The sequence below is a fragment of the Furipterus horrens genome, unplaced genomic scaffold (assembly GCF_987537825.1).
Source record: "Furipterus horrens unplaced genomic scaffold, mFurHor1.1.pri manual_scaffold_2, whole genome shotgun sequence".
Taxonomy (NCBI): domain Eukaryota; kingdom Metazoa; phylum Chordata; class Mammalia; order Chiroptera; family Furipteridae; genus Furipterus; species Furipterus horrens.
Window position 1 is genome coordinate 170,415,685 of NW_028327172.1, and position 18,204 is coordinate 170,433,888.

The following is an 18,204-nucleotide window of genomic DNA, read 5'->3' on the forward strand; positions in this document are numbered from 1 at the left end:
GCAACGTTTGTTGAATTCAGTTGCTAAAATCTTTTGGCCAATTCAAAAATAGAAAAAGATGCATTTGGCAAAATAAGGTTCTAACCACTGATATTTTATACTAACATAACAAGGAGTGTGAGAGTTTTTATAGGAAGCTGTCACCTGTGTGATGGGGGCCGGGAGATGTAACACGGCCTGCTGGTTGAGATCTGCTTTAGGCCCAGATCCCTGTCTTTTTCAGAAGGATTTGGAAGTTAACAAAAGCAACAAATGCATCAACTGTTCTTGCACCATCACAGCCTTCGGTAAGGGAAGATACTGGCTGGGTCCAGGACTTATAGTTGGTCAGAATTCCTTGGCAAGAGGCTGTGTCCTCTGATCCAGTGTTTATGACGGACGCAAGAACAGAAGCGCACCTCTACAAAGGTGTTACATGGACACTTTGTCAAAATATTTTTGACTGAGAGACAAAATATGGAATGTTCTGTTTTTATTTTTGCTAAACTGAAAGCCCAATGCAGGGAGTGAGACTAGGGAATAGGGACAATTACTCAGGTCAAGCTTGGCCAGAGGCAGCATCGCTGGTCATTCCTAGCCAATTTTTTTTAGAGAACGACACTTAAATAAAATTTAAAAAAACCGGAGACAGCAGAATTATACTCCTTGTTACCCACTCCTTTTAAAATACCTCTGGAGGTTGTCCATTCTCCTTTGGTACCTAAGGAGTTCAGTAATAAATTCTGTTTAGAGTGTTGGATGGCAGGTTTGTAGAAATGGCCCAGATCCTGGTGTCATTGACACCAGAAGGGTTTAGGGCTTCACAGCAGTGGTGATTTACGTGCCAGTACTTTGCTGGCCACAGTAAGTGACAGAATGAGCTGAGGGTCAAGTTTCTAGAAGCTAACAGAGTCATGGCAGCAGGTCCAAGTTTAGAAATAAAAGTTGACCAGTGTCAAGATCTTTATGACACTATCAGACAATATAACACATTTTGAAACAGAATCCAGTGTATGTTTTCTCCTCCATGAAATCAGGACATCAGATGCTGGTTGCTAATATCCGGTATTAGAGGAGGACAGAATTATGGCCATGGAATAAAGCTACCTAGAACACAAAAAGAAATAAAAAAGGCAACATGCATGTCCAAAACAACCTGTCAGCTAACAAACACTTTGAGATAAAAATCTAGCAAATCATCTTATTTAATTAAAAATCTGGGAGTGTTTTGTTCTATCACGATGGGCACAGCAATAAATTATGAATTCGCAAACTCAGCACTGTTGACACTTTGGGCCAGATAATACTTTGTTGTGGTGGACTGTTCTGTGCATTGGAGGATGTTTAGCACATCCACAGCCTTCTACCCACCAGGAGCACCCCTAAGTTGTGACAATCAAAAAATGTCACCAGACATCTTTATATACCCCTTCTCTGTGGGGGCTGGGGCGGGTGGGTGGAAACTGCCTGCTGGTTGAGAACCACTGCAATAAATAGACACCTGCAAAAATGATCAGTTCTTTCTCAAAATTTGCTATGTGGGATTTTAAGACTAATCTACCCAGGGAATTTGATTTATTAAAGGACAGAATTATTAAGGTAAGTGTATGGGAATAATAAATGGCTTAATCACCATGTCTGTTTACTATGGAAATGCCTCACTGAGCAATTACAGATAAACTAGTGTCTTATTCTTTTTTTAAAAACCAGTTTATACCCATTATCTAACAGATGGTAAGTCAGTGAACCAGTTGCTTTGTGGGTATTAAGCAGGGAATCTATGGGCTCCTCCAAGTAGTAGACCCCTCTGACAGTTACTGAGAGCTGATGCCCACTTTACCTATGAGATGCTCAGTGCAGGCCAGCTCCCTTCATCCCATGCTCCCCCCACTGTACAACTCCCTCCATATGCCTGCTGCTTTCTCTTCTCTAACTAAGCTCTTCTCCCAGCCTTCTCCGTGGAACTGCAACTCTGCAGATATCTTGTGAGCTGGGATGCCAGCTGTTGTTGACTAGAACGGGCATCCTTAGCAGGAATAGGAGGCCTGGAGGGCAGAGCAGGTAGAAGGTACGCTGACAGCAACCAGCAGTGCTGCCCCTCTGCCTGCTGGCCTTCTTGGGGGCACTTTCTAGTTTCCTCTTTCATCAATGAGACAGCTAAGAAGCTGGATGCAGCTTGTGGAGCCAAGCAGGGATCCTGTCAGACATGACCAGAGGAACAGAGCTTCAAAGAAATCTGAGCAATCCCTGCTTCCTCATCTACAGGGTGAAATCCTCCCAGTACTCATTTCCTTTCCACTGATGGAGATTTAATGTAATTTCCTGAATGAAAGTTTTAAGAAATGCCACAGACAGAAAGTTCCCCTAAAAGTAACCTTTGACAAAACAAGCGGATTCCTCTTCCTCAGTGCTCGCAGTGGGTCCTGCGGTGGGTACAGGAACCTCCACCATGGTGGTCTGCCCTGGCCCCCATGGTCGGCCCATTTCAGCTGCAGATCAGCCTCCACACACCTTTAAATATGTTCTTTTTGTACCAGAAAGGGGAAGTTGTAGCAGCCAAAGGAGAGAGAAGAAAATGAAACAACCAAACCAATAAAACAGGGCTTTAAGATTGTCGTTCAATGTGCATCAGGTACTTGTTATTAAATCTACTGGATAAGCACTTATAAATAAAGAGCGGGAATCCCTCGCCCTGGTGACATTCCTTTGTTAGGAGTCGTCGTACAGAGGGTTGTTGTAGTTTCCCCAGGAGCCGTAGTCGTGGTCATCCAGGAGCCTTCCGTAGGTGGAATGCCTGGTGGAAAGAAGATGGCTATGGTTACTTGGAGAAGTTGCCCATCTGAAGACAGCCTAATGCCCTGCAGCTGAACTGGGGAGGCTCATGGGCACATGGAGAAAGCTGTGATGTTTCACCAGGACAACCTCCTGGCAACAGACCTACCAACCAGTCTACAAACATCCTGAAAGTTATGACTGATCAGCTGGGTGCCCAGATGGCACCTTCTGTTGAGATCAGCAGGGTCCTGTCTCTCTCCTTGACATCCAGTGCTGGAGAGAGAGAGGCCCATTTCCATGGCTGTTTAAAAAGCAGTAAAGGGAGAAAGGGAAGGCTGCCTTCCTGGCATTTGGACTTAGGTCCTGGACTTAATTTTTCCTGAAATAAGAATGCTATAACCACAGCTGCCTAAGGTTTATATAGTGTGTTACAGTCTACAACGTGCGTCTATGGTTTGTTTTCACTTGAGCCTCAAAATAAAGCCCTGGGGCAGTTATCTTTTTATCTTTATTTCTCCAGTGAGAAAAATAGGGCTCAAAGATGGGAGCCAAAGTCACCCAAGTGAGCCATGAGTCAAACCTCTACCTCCTGGATCTAAGTCCAGTGCTCTGGTCTCCGCTTCCCAGAGTCTGATTAGCACCTTAGTTCAATGGCAACGTGGGTTTAACAGGCTTTGGTGAGTCATTCTGGGAACCTGTCCCACAATTAATATTATTTCTATGAGAAACTGAAGTTAGATTGTTATCACTCCTCCCTTCAGACCTTTAAGTGGCTCTCATGAGAAGAAGCCAAAGTTATTACAAAAAGTTTGTGAAGCCCTACAGGATCTGGCCCTTGTTACTTTTCTGAGCACATCAGCTATTATTCCAGTTCTCCTTGTTCCCTCTGCTCCAACATGCTGGTCTTCTTGCTCTTACCCCTCATGACTGGCATATTCTTGCCTCAGAGCCTTTGCACTTACTGGTTCCCTCAGCTCAGAACAATTGTCCTCCAGAGCTCCACATGCTCATTCCCTCATCTTCTTCAAGTCTTTGTACAAAAGTCACTTTCTCAGTGAGGCTTTCCTTAAGAACTCCATTTAAACTTGCAACTCCCCTTCTCCCAGCACTCCCTGCTTTGTTTTTCTCATAGCTCTCATCACCTTCTAACATTCTATACTCAGATAATTCACTTACCTATTTTGCTATTACCTCTTTCCCCTAACTAGACCATAAATATGAATTATTTGCCTGTTTTTTTTTTGTTGTTGTTGTTTTTGTTCTTAGCTCCAACTCCAGAGGAATATCTAGCACATAGTTAGTCGTCAGTAAATGCTGGTGGAAGAAACTGATTGGAAAAAAAAATACACCCTGAATGGCCAATCTGTTTACAAATTGGGAGCTTTTTGGGAAGTATTATGATTTCATATTAAAACTAATGTCAGGACTGGGAAAACATCACAAAATGTGCATGTGGTACCTCTGAGGTTCATGCTAGCGTGTGAATTATTACACCTTGCCACTGGAAATCAGCTATGCTATATATAGTGCAGATAAACATGCCCAGTCCCCCTAATTTTTGTCTTAACTAGATATGAAAATTAAACAAAGTGGAATCTGAGAAGCACAGAAAGCATATGCTATACTAATATTTGTCGCTAAAATAATTGTTGTCACTTTATGAAGCTTATTACCATCTGCCAGGTATTTGAAAAGAGGTATCTATTGAAGAAAAACCAGACCCTTGATGTGCTGGTTTCAAACTCAGCCTTCAAAATCCGGATTTCTGTCCTGAAGGCTGGCTCAGCTGACCCAGTTATACACCTGGAAACTTGAGGATGTTCCACAATATGTTTTGTTTTCACTAAAGGTCCACATTCATTTCTGTGGGTGTGAGAGGGAAAGAGATCACACATAATACAACACTGATCTTCTGATTGACCTAACGGAGAGGCCAGTTTTGGTAACTAAGGTCACCAGCTACCCATTGCAAATATCCCCCCATGTTTTAAACTTCCAATTCCAATCAAATCCTTTAACAGGATGGTTGAAAGATGGAAGCTGTAGAATGGACAAGTGAAAATCTGGGGATAATAAGACTGGAGCTGAGCCTTAATTTCAGCATGACTTAGTGTTGTAAGCTTGGCCAATATCTACCTAATAAGCATGTTCCTTTATTGATAGGGCATTCCTGCCTCGCCTTTGCATGGTAACTTAACTTCTCACACCATTTTTATTTCTATCATATAATTTTATTCCCTTAAGATGGCAGTAGGACCAATGGATGTATGTCCTCAAATGTGTTTTTAACACCCTGTTTCTTCATCTATAAAATAGAGAAACTTAGAAAAAGTTGCATTAGGGTCATTGGGAGGATTAAATGAGGTAATGCATATAAAAGGCCTGGCACATAGTAAATGCACAATAGGTGTTGGCCCATATTGCTTTTTAATTTTTATTATAATGAAACTTACACAAGCCCATGGCAAATCTGTACATAGTAAAAAAAAGATGTTGAGTGAAAAGTGAGCCTCCCTCCCACCAGGAACTCCTGAAACTATGCCCTAGGCACATTTATAAGACCAACTTCTTATATTATTGTTATTTGAATTGTTAAAAATTATTATGGTGTTGGAATGAGGTTAGGGGATTAAAAATCTCTGGTCATCAGATTTTACTAATAATGGCTATTTTAGGTAAGCTTCTTTGATCAGAACTGTATCTGAATCTGCTGTATTAGAGGAGACATCTACTGCACACACAATAGTAAAATAAAGGAATAGATAGATCTTTCATTTTTCTCACTCTTCTCATTTGATTAAACAGTGAGTTAAGCAAAATATTGATAAATGAGGATAGCAAAACAAGAGATATAGATAATCCATATTTTGGAATGTACTTAACCAACTCATAGAACATGATAAATATATTAATGAGCCTTAACAAGAAGATTTGGGTGTGTTGAGAATCAAGCCAGGCTTATTTAAATCTGACCATATATAGAAAGAGTAAGACAAATGCATTTGTGTGTGTGTGTGTGTGTGTGAGAGAGAGAGAGAAAGAGAGAGAGAGAGAGAGAGAGAGAGAGAGAGAGAGAGAGAGAGAGAAAGAGAGAGAGAGAGAAGAGGAGAATAATTAATGATCCCTTTAAACTATTTCACTAGGTCAAAACTTCTTGCATCATGGCATGTTTTAAATGGAAATGGGAGAGGTTTTCAGATAGGCATTTGTGGAGTCTAAGAGGTGAAAAAGCTCCCATTCCTAAAATTTGGAAGCTAGTGCTCAGGGAACCTAGATGAGTTTTTCCATGTGATTTAATGGTAGAGCTGGTACTAAAACCTAGGTCTCCCCGTTCTAGAATGCAACACTGCTTCATCTCATTTCAATCTGAACTGCAGTCTGTACAAATGACATCATCGTCAGGTCAAAGCAGTTTTGTTTACTCAGTGTCTTAGTGAACACTGGCATGTGTCCAACATAGCTGTTTCTACTTGCTGTGCCTTGGCTCTCCTTAGATGGTAAACCTCTTGGGGACAGACTGTCTTATGTTTCTTCTTGTTTTCTGAACATCTAATAAGTTGCTCTTGATGCAGTGGTTCTTTTATAAATATTTGATGACAACTGCACATATTTAGTAGCACATACATAGTATATGTGGAGTTTGCTTGGGTGTTGCCAGCAGCGAGTTGTGTGGCGCGTGACAATTCATTGTACAATATACCTAACTGTGGCAAAGTGAAAGATCTCATTAAAGAACACAAAGGGTCAAAACTACTCCGTTGAGCTTAAATATAGGAAGAAGAAAGAATTAAAGCTAAATTTCTTCCATGTGATGACGTGGCTTTAAATTGCTCGGCACAGTGCTCACAGTCCCTGCTGATCAATGGCACTGTACTTAACGTCAATGTTACCTGACTGTATTGTATGGTTTAGTTAGCTAAGAGCAGAACACAGGGGACAAAACAGATGAATCCTTGTTGATGACCATTGGTACATGTGGTGGTGTCATTGGGGGTAGGGACCTTCTCCACAACAACAAAATGGTACCTATTTTAAGATAACTGTAGCATCAATACTTAATGGAAACTCAATTGTCTTTGAAAATGAATGAGGTTTTACTTTCCTGTGTTGAAACTAACATATTTAGAAAACACCGTCTCCTTTATAAGGGTCAACCACAATTCCCCATCAAGGCTCCAACTTCACTAACTTTGCTCTGCTCTTTAGTCCATTATTAGTGCTTACTATGTGCCAAAAAGAAGGGGTGTATAGATGAAGAAGACATGGCTTAGTGCTGTGAAACTTGCATCTCATTCGTTGTTAGTAATTAAGTCTTAGATTTTCATCATCCATTAGCAAAGCTAGATTGGTGCAGCTGTCACTGTCTCTCTCTCTCTCTCTCTCTTTTTTTTTTTTTCATTTGTGGCTTTCTTTGATTGTCATTTCCCTGTTTGGCTCCTTTCATTTAACAACCCATTGAAAACTTAGGTTTATCAGTCTCTCTTCTGGGGCCTGTAAAAGGGAACACCTGTCTATTTGTAAACAAGTTCAGAGTAACGAGGTAACTAGTGCAAGTATGTGGTTTCTATGACTTCCCATTGTCTAAACCTAGTTTCTCCTGATTTGGAGGAAACAAATACTGCTTCCCCTAAACTTTCCCACCCAGAATCATTCACTCAGGCAACAATGCTTATAAAGCAACAATTATATTCCAGGTACTGCCAGGGGCTTTATCTCCTTGTGGTGGAGGAGACTGGCAGAACACACGGTTCCAGCACAGGGAAGTGAGCGGTACAGAGGAGTTACGTGCAGCAAGGAACTCACCATGGGGAGGGTCGGGAGGAGACTTTCGAGGGGGTCCCTTTAGAGTTAGACAACCTAGAATCAGCCAGATAAAAAAGAGGTGGGCCAAATACCTCTGACAGGGATCAGTGTATTCAAAGCAACAGAGGCATGAAATAGCAGGGCAATCTATTTGGGAAACTCTAGAGTAAAGTGTGTGTTTGGAGTGCTAGCAGATGAGGGTAGATCAGGCCAGCAGCATTGGCATCACCTGTGAACTGGTGAGACATGCTCATGCACCGGCCCTACCCCAACCTACTGAAGAACCTATGGGAACGAGGCCCAGGAAACTGTGTTTCAGATAAACTCTCTCATTGATTCCTGTGCACACTAAAGGTTGAAGTAGCAGGTCAAGTCACTTAGACCTTCAAAATGCCAAATCTGATCTGAAAAAGACAACCTGTAGGTCACAGATTCTAGAACATCTTAGCCTTTACGACTGGCCGGAACTACTTTTTAAACCTCACGACAACCAGAAAGAATCCAGTTGTTTAAAATATAATTACCAGAAGACTTAAAGCAAAACAGGTGACTTCTAACAAGATGCCTTCCAAGAGAGGCCCTGTTGTGTCTATAAATCAGTATCACATTTATTTTTGTGAAGGGAACAGCCGTGTTGTCTGCCTAGGCTCCTAGCACACCTAATTATAGCAGCATCCACGTTGCTGGCGACAGCAGATACGGTCTCCTATGCAGAGGATTATCTTGTGGTTGAACGGTTTTGAGCCAATTTAAACAAAACAAAACCGACTTACCTCATTCTTCAATCATCACTAATTAAAGGCGCCCTTCTGCAAGAGGCAGGCAAGGCCTCTGCTTTCGTTTAAACTTGCAAACAAGCCTTGGAATAAAGACTTCTCAGAGATAGTTTCTATTTATGCACTATGACATGGATGCCACTTTATGGGCATTTAGGAAAAGCACTACTGAACCTGCCAAATGGAACATGAGAAAACTGAGCCGCTGTGCATCTCTCTCCTCCTAGGACTCCCCTTGCCTTTGATTTCCTGGTGCCTACTGACTGTTGGCAGTCACTGTTTTACTAAGCGCTCAAGTAGTAAGCATTTTTCTTTAAAGTATATTTTATTGATTATGTTACAGCATCGCAAATTTTTCCCCCTTTGCTCCCATCTGCCCGGTACTGCCCTTCCCTCCAGCAATCCCACCCCTCCTCAGTTCATGCCCATGGGTTGTACATGTAAGTTCTTTGGCTTCACCCTTTCCTATATTATTCAAAACTTCCTTATGTCTATTTTGCACCAACCAGTTATGCCTCTTAATCCCTGCACCATTTCCCCATTTCTCCGCCCCTTGCCAGCTGATAACCCTCCAAATGATTCCCCAAACCTATGATTCTGCTCCTATTCTGAGTTGCTTAGTTGGATTTTGTTTTTATTTTTTAGATTCAGCTGTTGATAGTTGTGAGTTTGTTGTCATTTTAATGTTCATAATTTTGATCTTTTTATTAACTAAATGCCTTTGACATTCCATATAATAGTTTGGTGATGATGAGTTCCTTAAGCTTTACCTTGTCTGGGAAGCACTTTATCTGCCCTTCCATTCTAAATGATAGCTTTGTTGGATAGAGAAATCTTGGTTGTAAGTCCTTGCTTTTCATCACCTTGAATATTGCTTGCCAGTCCCTTACGCCTGCAAAGTTTCTTTTCAGAAATCAGCTGAAAGTCTTATAGGCACCCCTTTGTAGGAAACTCTATGCTTTTCTCTTGCTGCTTTTAAGATTCTCTCTTTATCTTGAACCTCTGGCATTTTAATTATGATGTGTCTTGGTGTGGTCCTTTTTGGGTCTAGCTTGTTCGGGACTCTCTGTGCTTCCTGGACTTGTATGTCTATTTCCTTTGCCAAATTTGGGGAGTTTTCCTTTATTATTTTCTCACATAAGTTTTCAATTTCTTGCTCTTCCTCTTCTCCTTCTGGCACCCCTATGGTTTGGATGTCGGCATGTTTAAAGTTGTCCCAGAGGTTCCTAAGCCTCTCCTCATTTTTTTCAATTCTTGCTTTCTCATTCTGTACTGGTTGACTGTTTTTTTCTTTCTTATGTTCCAAATCATTGATTTGAATCCTGGTTTCCTTCCCTTCACCACTGGTATTGTGTGGATTTTCCTTTGTTTCATTTTGCATAGCTTTCACTTCTTCCCTTATGCGTTTCCAATACTTAAGGATATCTGTCAAGTCTGTGAGCATCTTTATCACCAGTGTTTTGAACTCTGTGTCTGTTAGGCTGGTTATCTCATGATTTGTTAGGTTGGCTATCTCCACGTTGCTTAGTTCTCCCACTGGAACCTTGATCCATTCCCCTTTTTGGGACGTACTCTTCTATCTCCTCAACTTGACAGGCTCCTGTGTTTATTTGCCTCTTTGTCTTAGGTAGAGCTGTTACACCTGTTATGTTGTAAGGGGCGGAGCCTTAGGTATTTGTCAGTACAAGGCAACTCATTTCACCACATTGTGGTGCTGTATGTTGGGGAGGGGTCTGAGAGGGAACAATGCTGCTTGCTCAGCACTTGCCCTTTTTTCAGGCAGTTCTCCCACTTTCGTATGGGACTGGTGATTCTCTAGCTGTTGCCTTGGTTGTTGTTCCCAGATTGCGTGGGTCTGCGGACATTCTAGGACCATGGAGGCCTTTCAAACAAGTGAATGCTGCTGAGAGACCAGCAGTTTCTTCCTGTGCCCCAACCCCCACTGGTTTGCACAGTCAGAAGCAATGAGGCTTGATTTTCCCTGGTGCTGGGATCGTGAACTTCGACGTCTTATCTGGGGCTGGGAACACTCTCCAGGTGTCTCGTCCATCTTAAAATGTGTGACTACGCTTTCCCCTGGTCTGCCGCCGCTGCCGCCACCGCCACCGCCACCACCACACTGTGTCCTCTCTGCCCTGGCTCCACCCCTCCTACCTGTCTGGATGAGTATTTCTTCTTTATATCTTTGTTTGTTGGACTTCCATGCAGCTCAATTTTCTGGAACTTCTCATTGTCTCTAGTTTTAAGGTAGGTAGTTGTATTTCTTCTTAGTTGTGGAGAGAGATGCGGCATGTCTGTCTAGGTTCCATTTTGGCCGGAAGTCCAGTAAGCATTATTTTAATGACAAGTGCAACAACAGCAGTTAGCCCTTCCATCACCCTCATCTCATACATGGCACTGTATGTTTCTTTGTAGCATAATTTAATCCTCGTAATCATCATGAGTTAGGTATTAGTTTGGTCCCATTTTACAAAGGAGGAAACTGTGCACAGAATGACTAATAAACTTGCCCCGGGGTACATGTTCTTAACCGCCATGCTATCTGGTCTCTCTGGGTACTCTCCATTTATTACTTGATCTTCAAAACAAGCTTGAAAGATAGGTTTCTTTTTATGAATATATGTATTTTTTAAAGTAAATTTCATTGATTATGTTATTATCGTTGTCCCAATATTTTTCCCTTTGCCCCCCTCTACCCAGCACCCCCTTCCTCCAGCAATCCCCTCACTTAGTTCATGTCTGTGGATCATGCATGCAAGTTCTTTGGCTTCACCCTTTCCTATACTATTCTTAACATCCCACTGTCTTTATTGTTCCTACCAATTATGGTTCTTAATCTCTGTCCCTTTTCCCCCTTTCTCCTCCTTGCCCCTCCAAATGATCCCCACACCTATGATTCTGTTCCTATTCTGGTTGTTTCCTTAGTTGCTTATTTTATTTTTAGCTCCAGTTGTTGATAGTTGTGAATTTATTTCCTTCTTAATGTTCATGGTTTTGATCTTTTTCTTAAAGAAGTCCCTTTAACATTTCATATAATAATGGCTTTAAAACTATCAGCTTGTTTCTCAAAAGAAACTCTGCAGGCAAGAAGGGACTGGCAAGCAGTATTCAATGTGATGAAAAGCAAGGACATACAACCAAGATTACTCTATCCAGAAAAGCTATCATTTAAAGTAGAAGGGCAGATAAAGTGTTTCCCAGACAAGGTAAAGTTAAAGGAGTTCATCATCACCAAGCCATTACTACAAGATAGGTATTATTAGCTCTATTTTTGCAGATGACCATATTAATGATCAAGGAGACTATAATTTGCCTGAATGGCAAATAGAACCTAATCACACTGCTGCTGGCTAAAACAGGGGTGGGGGTCGATAGATAACAGAGAAGAGCCCTGGAAGGTTCAGGGCAGTTCATTTCTAGAGGCCACAACCAAAAATGGCTTACATCTCAGAGATATGTGGTTCTCTAGGCAGGGGACACTGTGACAAAACCAGCGGTCATGGTTCCCAAAGAATAGAAGTATGAAAACAGGTAGCTAATGAGTTTACTGATGCCTTCAGAGGAAGGTAGAACTTGGGCGCAAAAGTGAAACTCTAAGATCCTGTCAGCAGAGCCTGCAAGGTGTGCCCTTTTTCTGGGTGTGAGGCTGCCCTCTCAAGTGTCATCTTCTTTTGCATTTGCAGGGAGCTAGCCTGTGTTTCAGTCTAGAAGCTAAGGTTCCCTCATGGATTGTGATTTCAGTTGCTTGGTACTCCAGCCAAGTGAGCTAAATGGCCACAGATGACAGATCTCTTGTGATGTTATTGTTCTCAGAAATCTAGGATGATAGGAATAAAATACAGCCAAGGCAAAACCCAGCCTTAGGTACACACACACACATGCATGCACACGCACATGCATGCACATGCACATCTGTCAGTTAAGCCAAATGTATTTTTGATGAATGATTAGCGGGGCTTTCCAAGAATCTAGCAAAACTTGAAGAGGTTTTAGCACAGCCTCTTTCTGTCATCATTTTGCCAAAATAATTAACAGATCAACAGAATGGGGTTTTCCATAGGGGGTTTTCAAACAGAGACCTGATCATTTTATTCACTCCTAAGTTTGTAGTGCCAAAGATGAAGAGCAACCCTTATACTACTGAGGTCCTGTCGGTATTTTAGAGGAAGGACCTATCTGGAGGAGAGAAACCATATCTAATTCAATTTCACCACTCACCACGTTTATCTAGTGTTGAGAATGCCTTGAGAAAATATAGTTTAAAATTTTAGAATAAAATGTTATACAATTTTAATCAGCACTCATTAGGACCCATTTAAATAGCCTCCTAACAAAAATGTCCAAACATAGTCAGTTCTGTGGTGGCAGGACTGGGTCTCATCACTGACGTGATCCCCCTGCTCCCATGCTCAGAGGGGTGCCTGGCATATGGCCAATACTTTGTAACTATCATCAAGCAACTGTTCTACTGTTGGGGACCCTTCCAGTTGACCACTTTGATGATGATGATGGCAGGGCTATGTTCTTGGGAAGCACTACCCAATGATCCTCTCAGCAATGTTATCAAAGAGTTAAATCATGGCCCTTGTTTTACAAGAGATGGAGGAGAGGATGAGTGAAGCCCCATGACATGCTCAGCTCACACTGGAACCTGCTCCCAAAGGTAGAGGTCCCCTGCTGGTGGGGTCTGAATTCTTCCTTAAACATTGCTCTAGACTGTCTATAGTTGGTGATAGGTTTGAGATGGTAAACTTGAATGTTTGCTTGAAGTCAGGAAAAGAGTCCTTATGTTAGTTCAACATCATTTTGGCAAGTGTGTGGCAAGAGGGAAGGAATCCTATTTCAAGCCACAGTCCAGTGGAGGTCATATTTTTGGTGACATTGCCTTTCAGAAACCCAGCAGTGATGATTCCAGAATGACTCTAAATTAATCTGTAGTTTTCTTTTTATGAGCATCCCCTCCAACTCAAAGAGAAACTTTTTTATAAAGTGGGAATGAGGTTCTTAGACTAGTTGATAAAAGCCAATTTAACTCACAATTAAAATACAGTATATCTGCAATAATAAACTAGTAATTAAACCAGATGAAAAAGTGCCATTCAGTAAGATATGATTCCTAAAATTAAGCCTGCTGCTCTAGGAAATATAGACTTAATGAAGAGAAAGATTTTTGCTTTTTGTTTTTAATATGAAGGAGTCGTAAGTATGCTTTTATAAAGGCTTTAAACACAGGTAATGCTGGCCCTTTAATTCCAATTTCTCTTCCAAGCCTGGCTTTCCTGTTCTTTGTACCTTAGATACAGGTGATATTGCAAGGCACTCTTATACTTGGTGCTATCATTTGGTTGATTTGGTACACATTTAGAACAAAAGGTGGAGGGAGATAAAAGGGAAGGAGTGGGGGAGAGTTCCCTGTGTTGGTCTGGGCAAGGTGACAGGAGTTGATGAGAGAGGCCAGGAGAGAGGGCAGCAAAGGTGATGTGTGCATGGGGATGAGAAATGGAATACATGAGCTCCACATGGGGAACTAGGACATGAGGGAAGGACAGGGTGCACATGCCCCTTGAAGAAGAAGCACAGCTGTGTGAAGAGAAGTCGGTCAGGAGTGTACGTGTGTGCACACAGCAGTGCCCGAGTGACTGCGTATACTCATGTTCAGTTATTCACTTATTCAATTTTTTAAGCATCATCTTTGTGCTCAGCACTACCTCATAGATAAAGCCTGGGTCCTTGTGGCGCTTACATATTTGTTGGGAAGAGACATCAAACAAATACATAAAAAGCAAATGAAATAGTAGACAATGATATAACAGCCAGCATAAAAATAAGAAAATTAATGACAGGAGTCAAACTGGAAGGAAAGTTCCGGAGGGTGGGACATGAAAGCCACACACGAGGAAGAGGTAGAAGGAAAGAATTTCAGGGAGAGAGACCAAGAAGAGCCAAGGGCTTGGAGAGAAAACAAGCTGTGCATTTTGTAAGCACTGGCCAGAAAGCAAGTGGTCACAAAGGAGAGACAGATGTGATGAGGGAGAAGAGGTGGGCAGGGGTGGATCCCTGAATGAGTTCAAGGGCCAACCTGAGAGATTAGGATTTAATTCCAAGCTCCAGGGAAGCCACTGGGGACTTTTAAGGGAGGGAGTGATAGGGTCAGAGGAACATCTGTAAAGATGGCTCTGGCTGTTGGGAGACAAACATCAAGGAGTGGCTGTGTTCACCCTGGTGGCACGTGTCCTTCTGTCCTTTTTTAGGCACACTGCACAGGCTGGCAAATAAGACTGTCACTTGTCACTTGGCATTTTACAGCTGGAAGGACATTCAGGGTGAGTAATGTGGTTCTGAGATTTTGGGATTTCATAGAGCAGCAGACAAGAAAAGTGGAGGCTCACAGGGTTTTCCTACTTTCTATTTGGCTCAAAAAGGTAAAAACTCAGCAACCATCTGTGATGACCTTCGTTTCACTAACAAAAGATATTTTAAAACAATAAACATAAGGCCATAATTTCGGGGGTGGGGTGGGGGTGGGGACAGTTTTATGGAAAACACTACACATTTCTTTATTTTCAGCATTTTGCTTTAGTACCTGTGAAAACTTCCTTACAGACTGGATACAAGCCCAGACATCAGTGTTCAGAAGTTCAGTATTTAGGCACCACTGAGCCACCCCTGTCCCCCATTTCACAGATGAGACAACTTGAGGGTCAGGAGTCATGTGGCTCCTCCGTCAGTGTGGGGAGGTGAGTTAAGGGCAGCGAGGTGAGGCCTCAGTCTCCTGATCCAGGTTCATCCTCGTTCCATTACATCATCATGCTGTGTATTTCAGCTCATTTCCTCTGCTTCGCCAAGGTTCAGACACTGTAGCATCTATTCCTGTCCATTGTGGAGAACACTGGCCATCTTCACTTTCCTGCCAATATACCTGAGAGCTATGATACTGATTAAGAAACAAGCTTTCAGCAGAACAACTCTCAGCCTAGAGCCCAACCAAATGGAATCCTTTTCTTTATAAAAAAGAGTGAGGTCTCACCTGATCTTCAGATACGCTGTAATTGCAAACACCAACAGCACCATGGCAATGACAGCCACCGTGATGGTGGCGATGCTGCCTGTGGAGGGAGAGAGGCACAGGAGAGATGAGAAAGGTATTCATTGCAGATCCTTTTGCATAGAAGTCAGACTGAGAACAAAACTAAGGGTCTTAATTCTATTGCCAAAATGCTTTTCATGCTAGGTGAGGTTTTGATAAATGGCCGATACTATTCCCTCACTTATCGCGGGTATTACGTTCCAGACCCCCTGCAAAGTAGGAACCTTACATTTATTCTACACTCTTAAACCTGTGTAGCTTTAACAACATACATATACAGTACTGCAAAATCACGCGATATAGCAAAAATTCATGATAAATAATTAAATATAATATTTTTAGAAATCCCACAATACAGTGAGGCCAAGTAAGTGAACCACAATATAGCGAGGGACTACTGTATTTGTAAGATCATTTGGCTGGCCTGGTGATCAAAGAACAGTCCACAGTAATATTTGATTATCTTTTAAATAATGGCACCAATTTGTTGTTGTTGCTGTTGTTCACAGGGATAGAGGGTTCAAAATGTCCTGAAATCCTATTTTCTTCTTTTGTAAGCTCTGGTTCCTCTTTCTATTATTTGCAAAATATTGGGAGACTTAGGATGTTTTATTCAAGGGTTACTACAAACTAATGTGATTGGTTTTTAAACAAACCAGAATCACACAGCTATATTATTCATGTCCACGTCAAAAGGATCATCTTGGTAGGAGATGCACTGATCTTAATGATGCCATCAAATCAAAGCATTTTTAAAAATTCCTCATTGGGAAGTGTGTCCAGTTTTCATCCTTGAAAGGTAAATCTGATTTTGTAGAGAATAAAGTCAAATTTGGTGTAAAAATAAGGTCAAGTCTGGTAGGTAACAGTATTTTTTGTTTGCAGAATTAATCTGGTGCAATTACAAAGTAATATGAATGTTTTATTGTGTAGTTTGAAATCCAGCTCCAAAGGCAACTATTAATGAACAGTTAAAAAATAGAACAACCTTTGAGCATGTAGCCTTGGAAGAATTACCACACTGCTTCCAAAGACTACCACTTTGAAGCACAACACTCTTTTTGTGTGAGCTTTGGACTAATAATGTATGTACTTTAGTTTTATTTCACCTTAGAAATGCCAAGAATAAATCGAGCTCTTGTCCTCTATAGTTAAAGTGACTTCTTGGCACTAATGCAGATGTTAGGGACCCCATTTACTCTTTCAGACCACTGGGAAATTATTTACTACTTCAACAGATGAATAGGACTCTGAGACACATTGGAAAGAGCATCAGAGATGTGGAGTCTGAATATGTAAATTCAAGTGTGGTTCCCCTCTGATTAGTGGTGTTGACCACGAGATATTTAACCCTGTCCACTCGTATACTACTCACCTGCAGTGACAGAGAAAGAAGAGCTGCTCTGCTCTTGCCCACGATTTTCATAGGATTAAATGAGATGCCCTGTGGGCCAAGCTAAAGTCCTCTCCAAATGTACCATGCTGGACTGGTGCCCATCTGTCCTGAACTAGGTCTCAAAGGTGACAGATCAGCCCCACATATGTGGAGCTTTATTACTGTAGATTATTTTGCCATTTCTCCTTTTATTTTTCCCACCTTTAGTATATTGTTCTTATTAGCCCTTCCACCAAAGGAATTAGAGTAGAGCTAAAAAACAAATCAGTCTACTAATTAACTCGTTACTCCCCAAAAGTTCTGGGTGAAAGAAGGCTATGTCAGATATCCATGCCTATAAATTCTAAAAGAGAGCCCAAAAGGTTCATTGCTAGCATAGAGACTAAACCCAGAGCTACACAGATTGGTTGTATTGCACCATTTCAGAGCTTTCACACTTCTGGACACTCACATGCCCATCTCCTTGCTCCTGGAATCCCTTAGAGCAGGATAGGTATAATTCTTAGAACATCCCCCCCCCCTTTTTTTCCATTGTCAAGATGGAATTATGGCACCAAATGCTCAAATGTGCAGACTGTATCAAAAAGAGAAAGTTTGAAGTCAGATTCCCCTTATGAAAAGCTCCTACGTTGAATGACTGCACTTAGCTTCCCAGCCTCCAAACTGTGATGAAATTACAACAATCCAAAGTTCACGGAAACTTCTTGACAGCTCTTTTAAGAGTTAGTGAGAGGAGTTATTACTGCAAGGTAAGTTGTTGGGAGTATTTCAAGCTTCAAAAAGATACAGTGATTGCAATTAGGAACATTTAAAAAACTGACCTTTTAATTCATTTCTTTAAAAAAAATGGGATATAGTTGATTTCTCTATAACTTCTTTCTTGTCCCAGGGATAGTTTAATATAGGAAATTGTAGGTCTGACCTTTTTCAAGGTTTCTTCCCTAACTCTGAGCAGTTGCATCTCTTCCAATTCTGTATTTACTGAATTTATTTATATACCACTTCTTTCTAAAGATAAATCAGGCAGTTCCCCAACTAAAGTGCTGTTCTTTCTTTTAAAAAACATCATGTGATAGAGTGATTTGGTTCTCCTCGGTGTGACTGGTGGCTGTCCAGCTCTCAGTTAACCCCAGTCTTCCAATGGGGTTCCTTAAGCCCACCTTTTCTTGGTCATAGATAGGCTGAGTGACCAGAGCTGAAATTAGCAGGTGATTTTCCAGTTGATGGGTCCTTGAGGGCAGCTGAGCAAAGGGGCACTTTTGAGGGTTGGCAGTGCCCATTATGAGGCCAAAACATGTCAGGGAAAATTGTACTTTGGACCATCTTATTAACTATTCTGCCACCTTCTGGCTCTTTTCAGAGGGTGCCAGCCTTGGTAGCAAGGGTCC

The 18,204-nt window shown here is 41.6% G+C and overlaps 1 protein-coding gene across 1 annotated transcript in view; it reads right to left on the bottom strand.

Moving 5' to 3' along the window:
* Positions 1-2,596: 2,596 nt before the first annotated feature.
* Positions 2,597-18,204, bottom strand: part of PARM1 (prostate androgen-regulated mucin-like protein 1) — a 102,313-nt gene continuing 86,705 nt past the window's right edge. Inside the window, exons 3-4 of the mRNA XM_090266752.1 lie at positions 15,361-15,439; positions 2,597-2,773 (exon numbers count right to left, since the gene is read on the bottom strand). Of these exons, the coding sequence (XP_090122878.1) occupies positions 2,689-2,773; positions 15,361-15,439 (164 nt within the window). The 3' untranslated portion in view covers positions 2,597-2,688. The remainder of the gene's footprint in view (positions 2,774-15,360; positions 15,440-18,204) is intronic.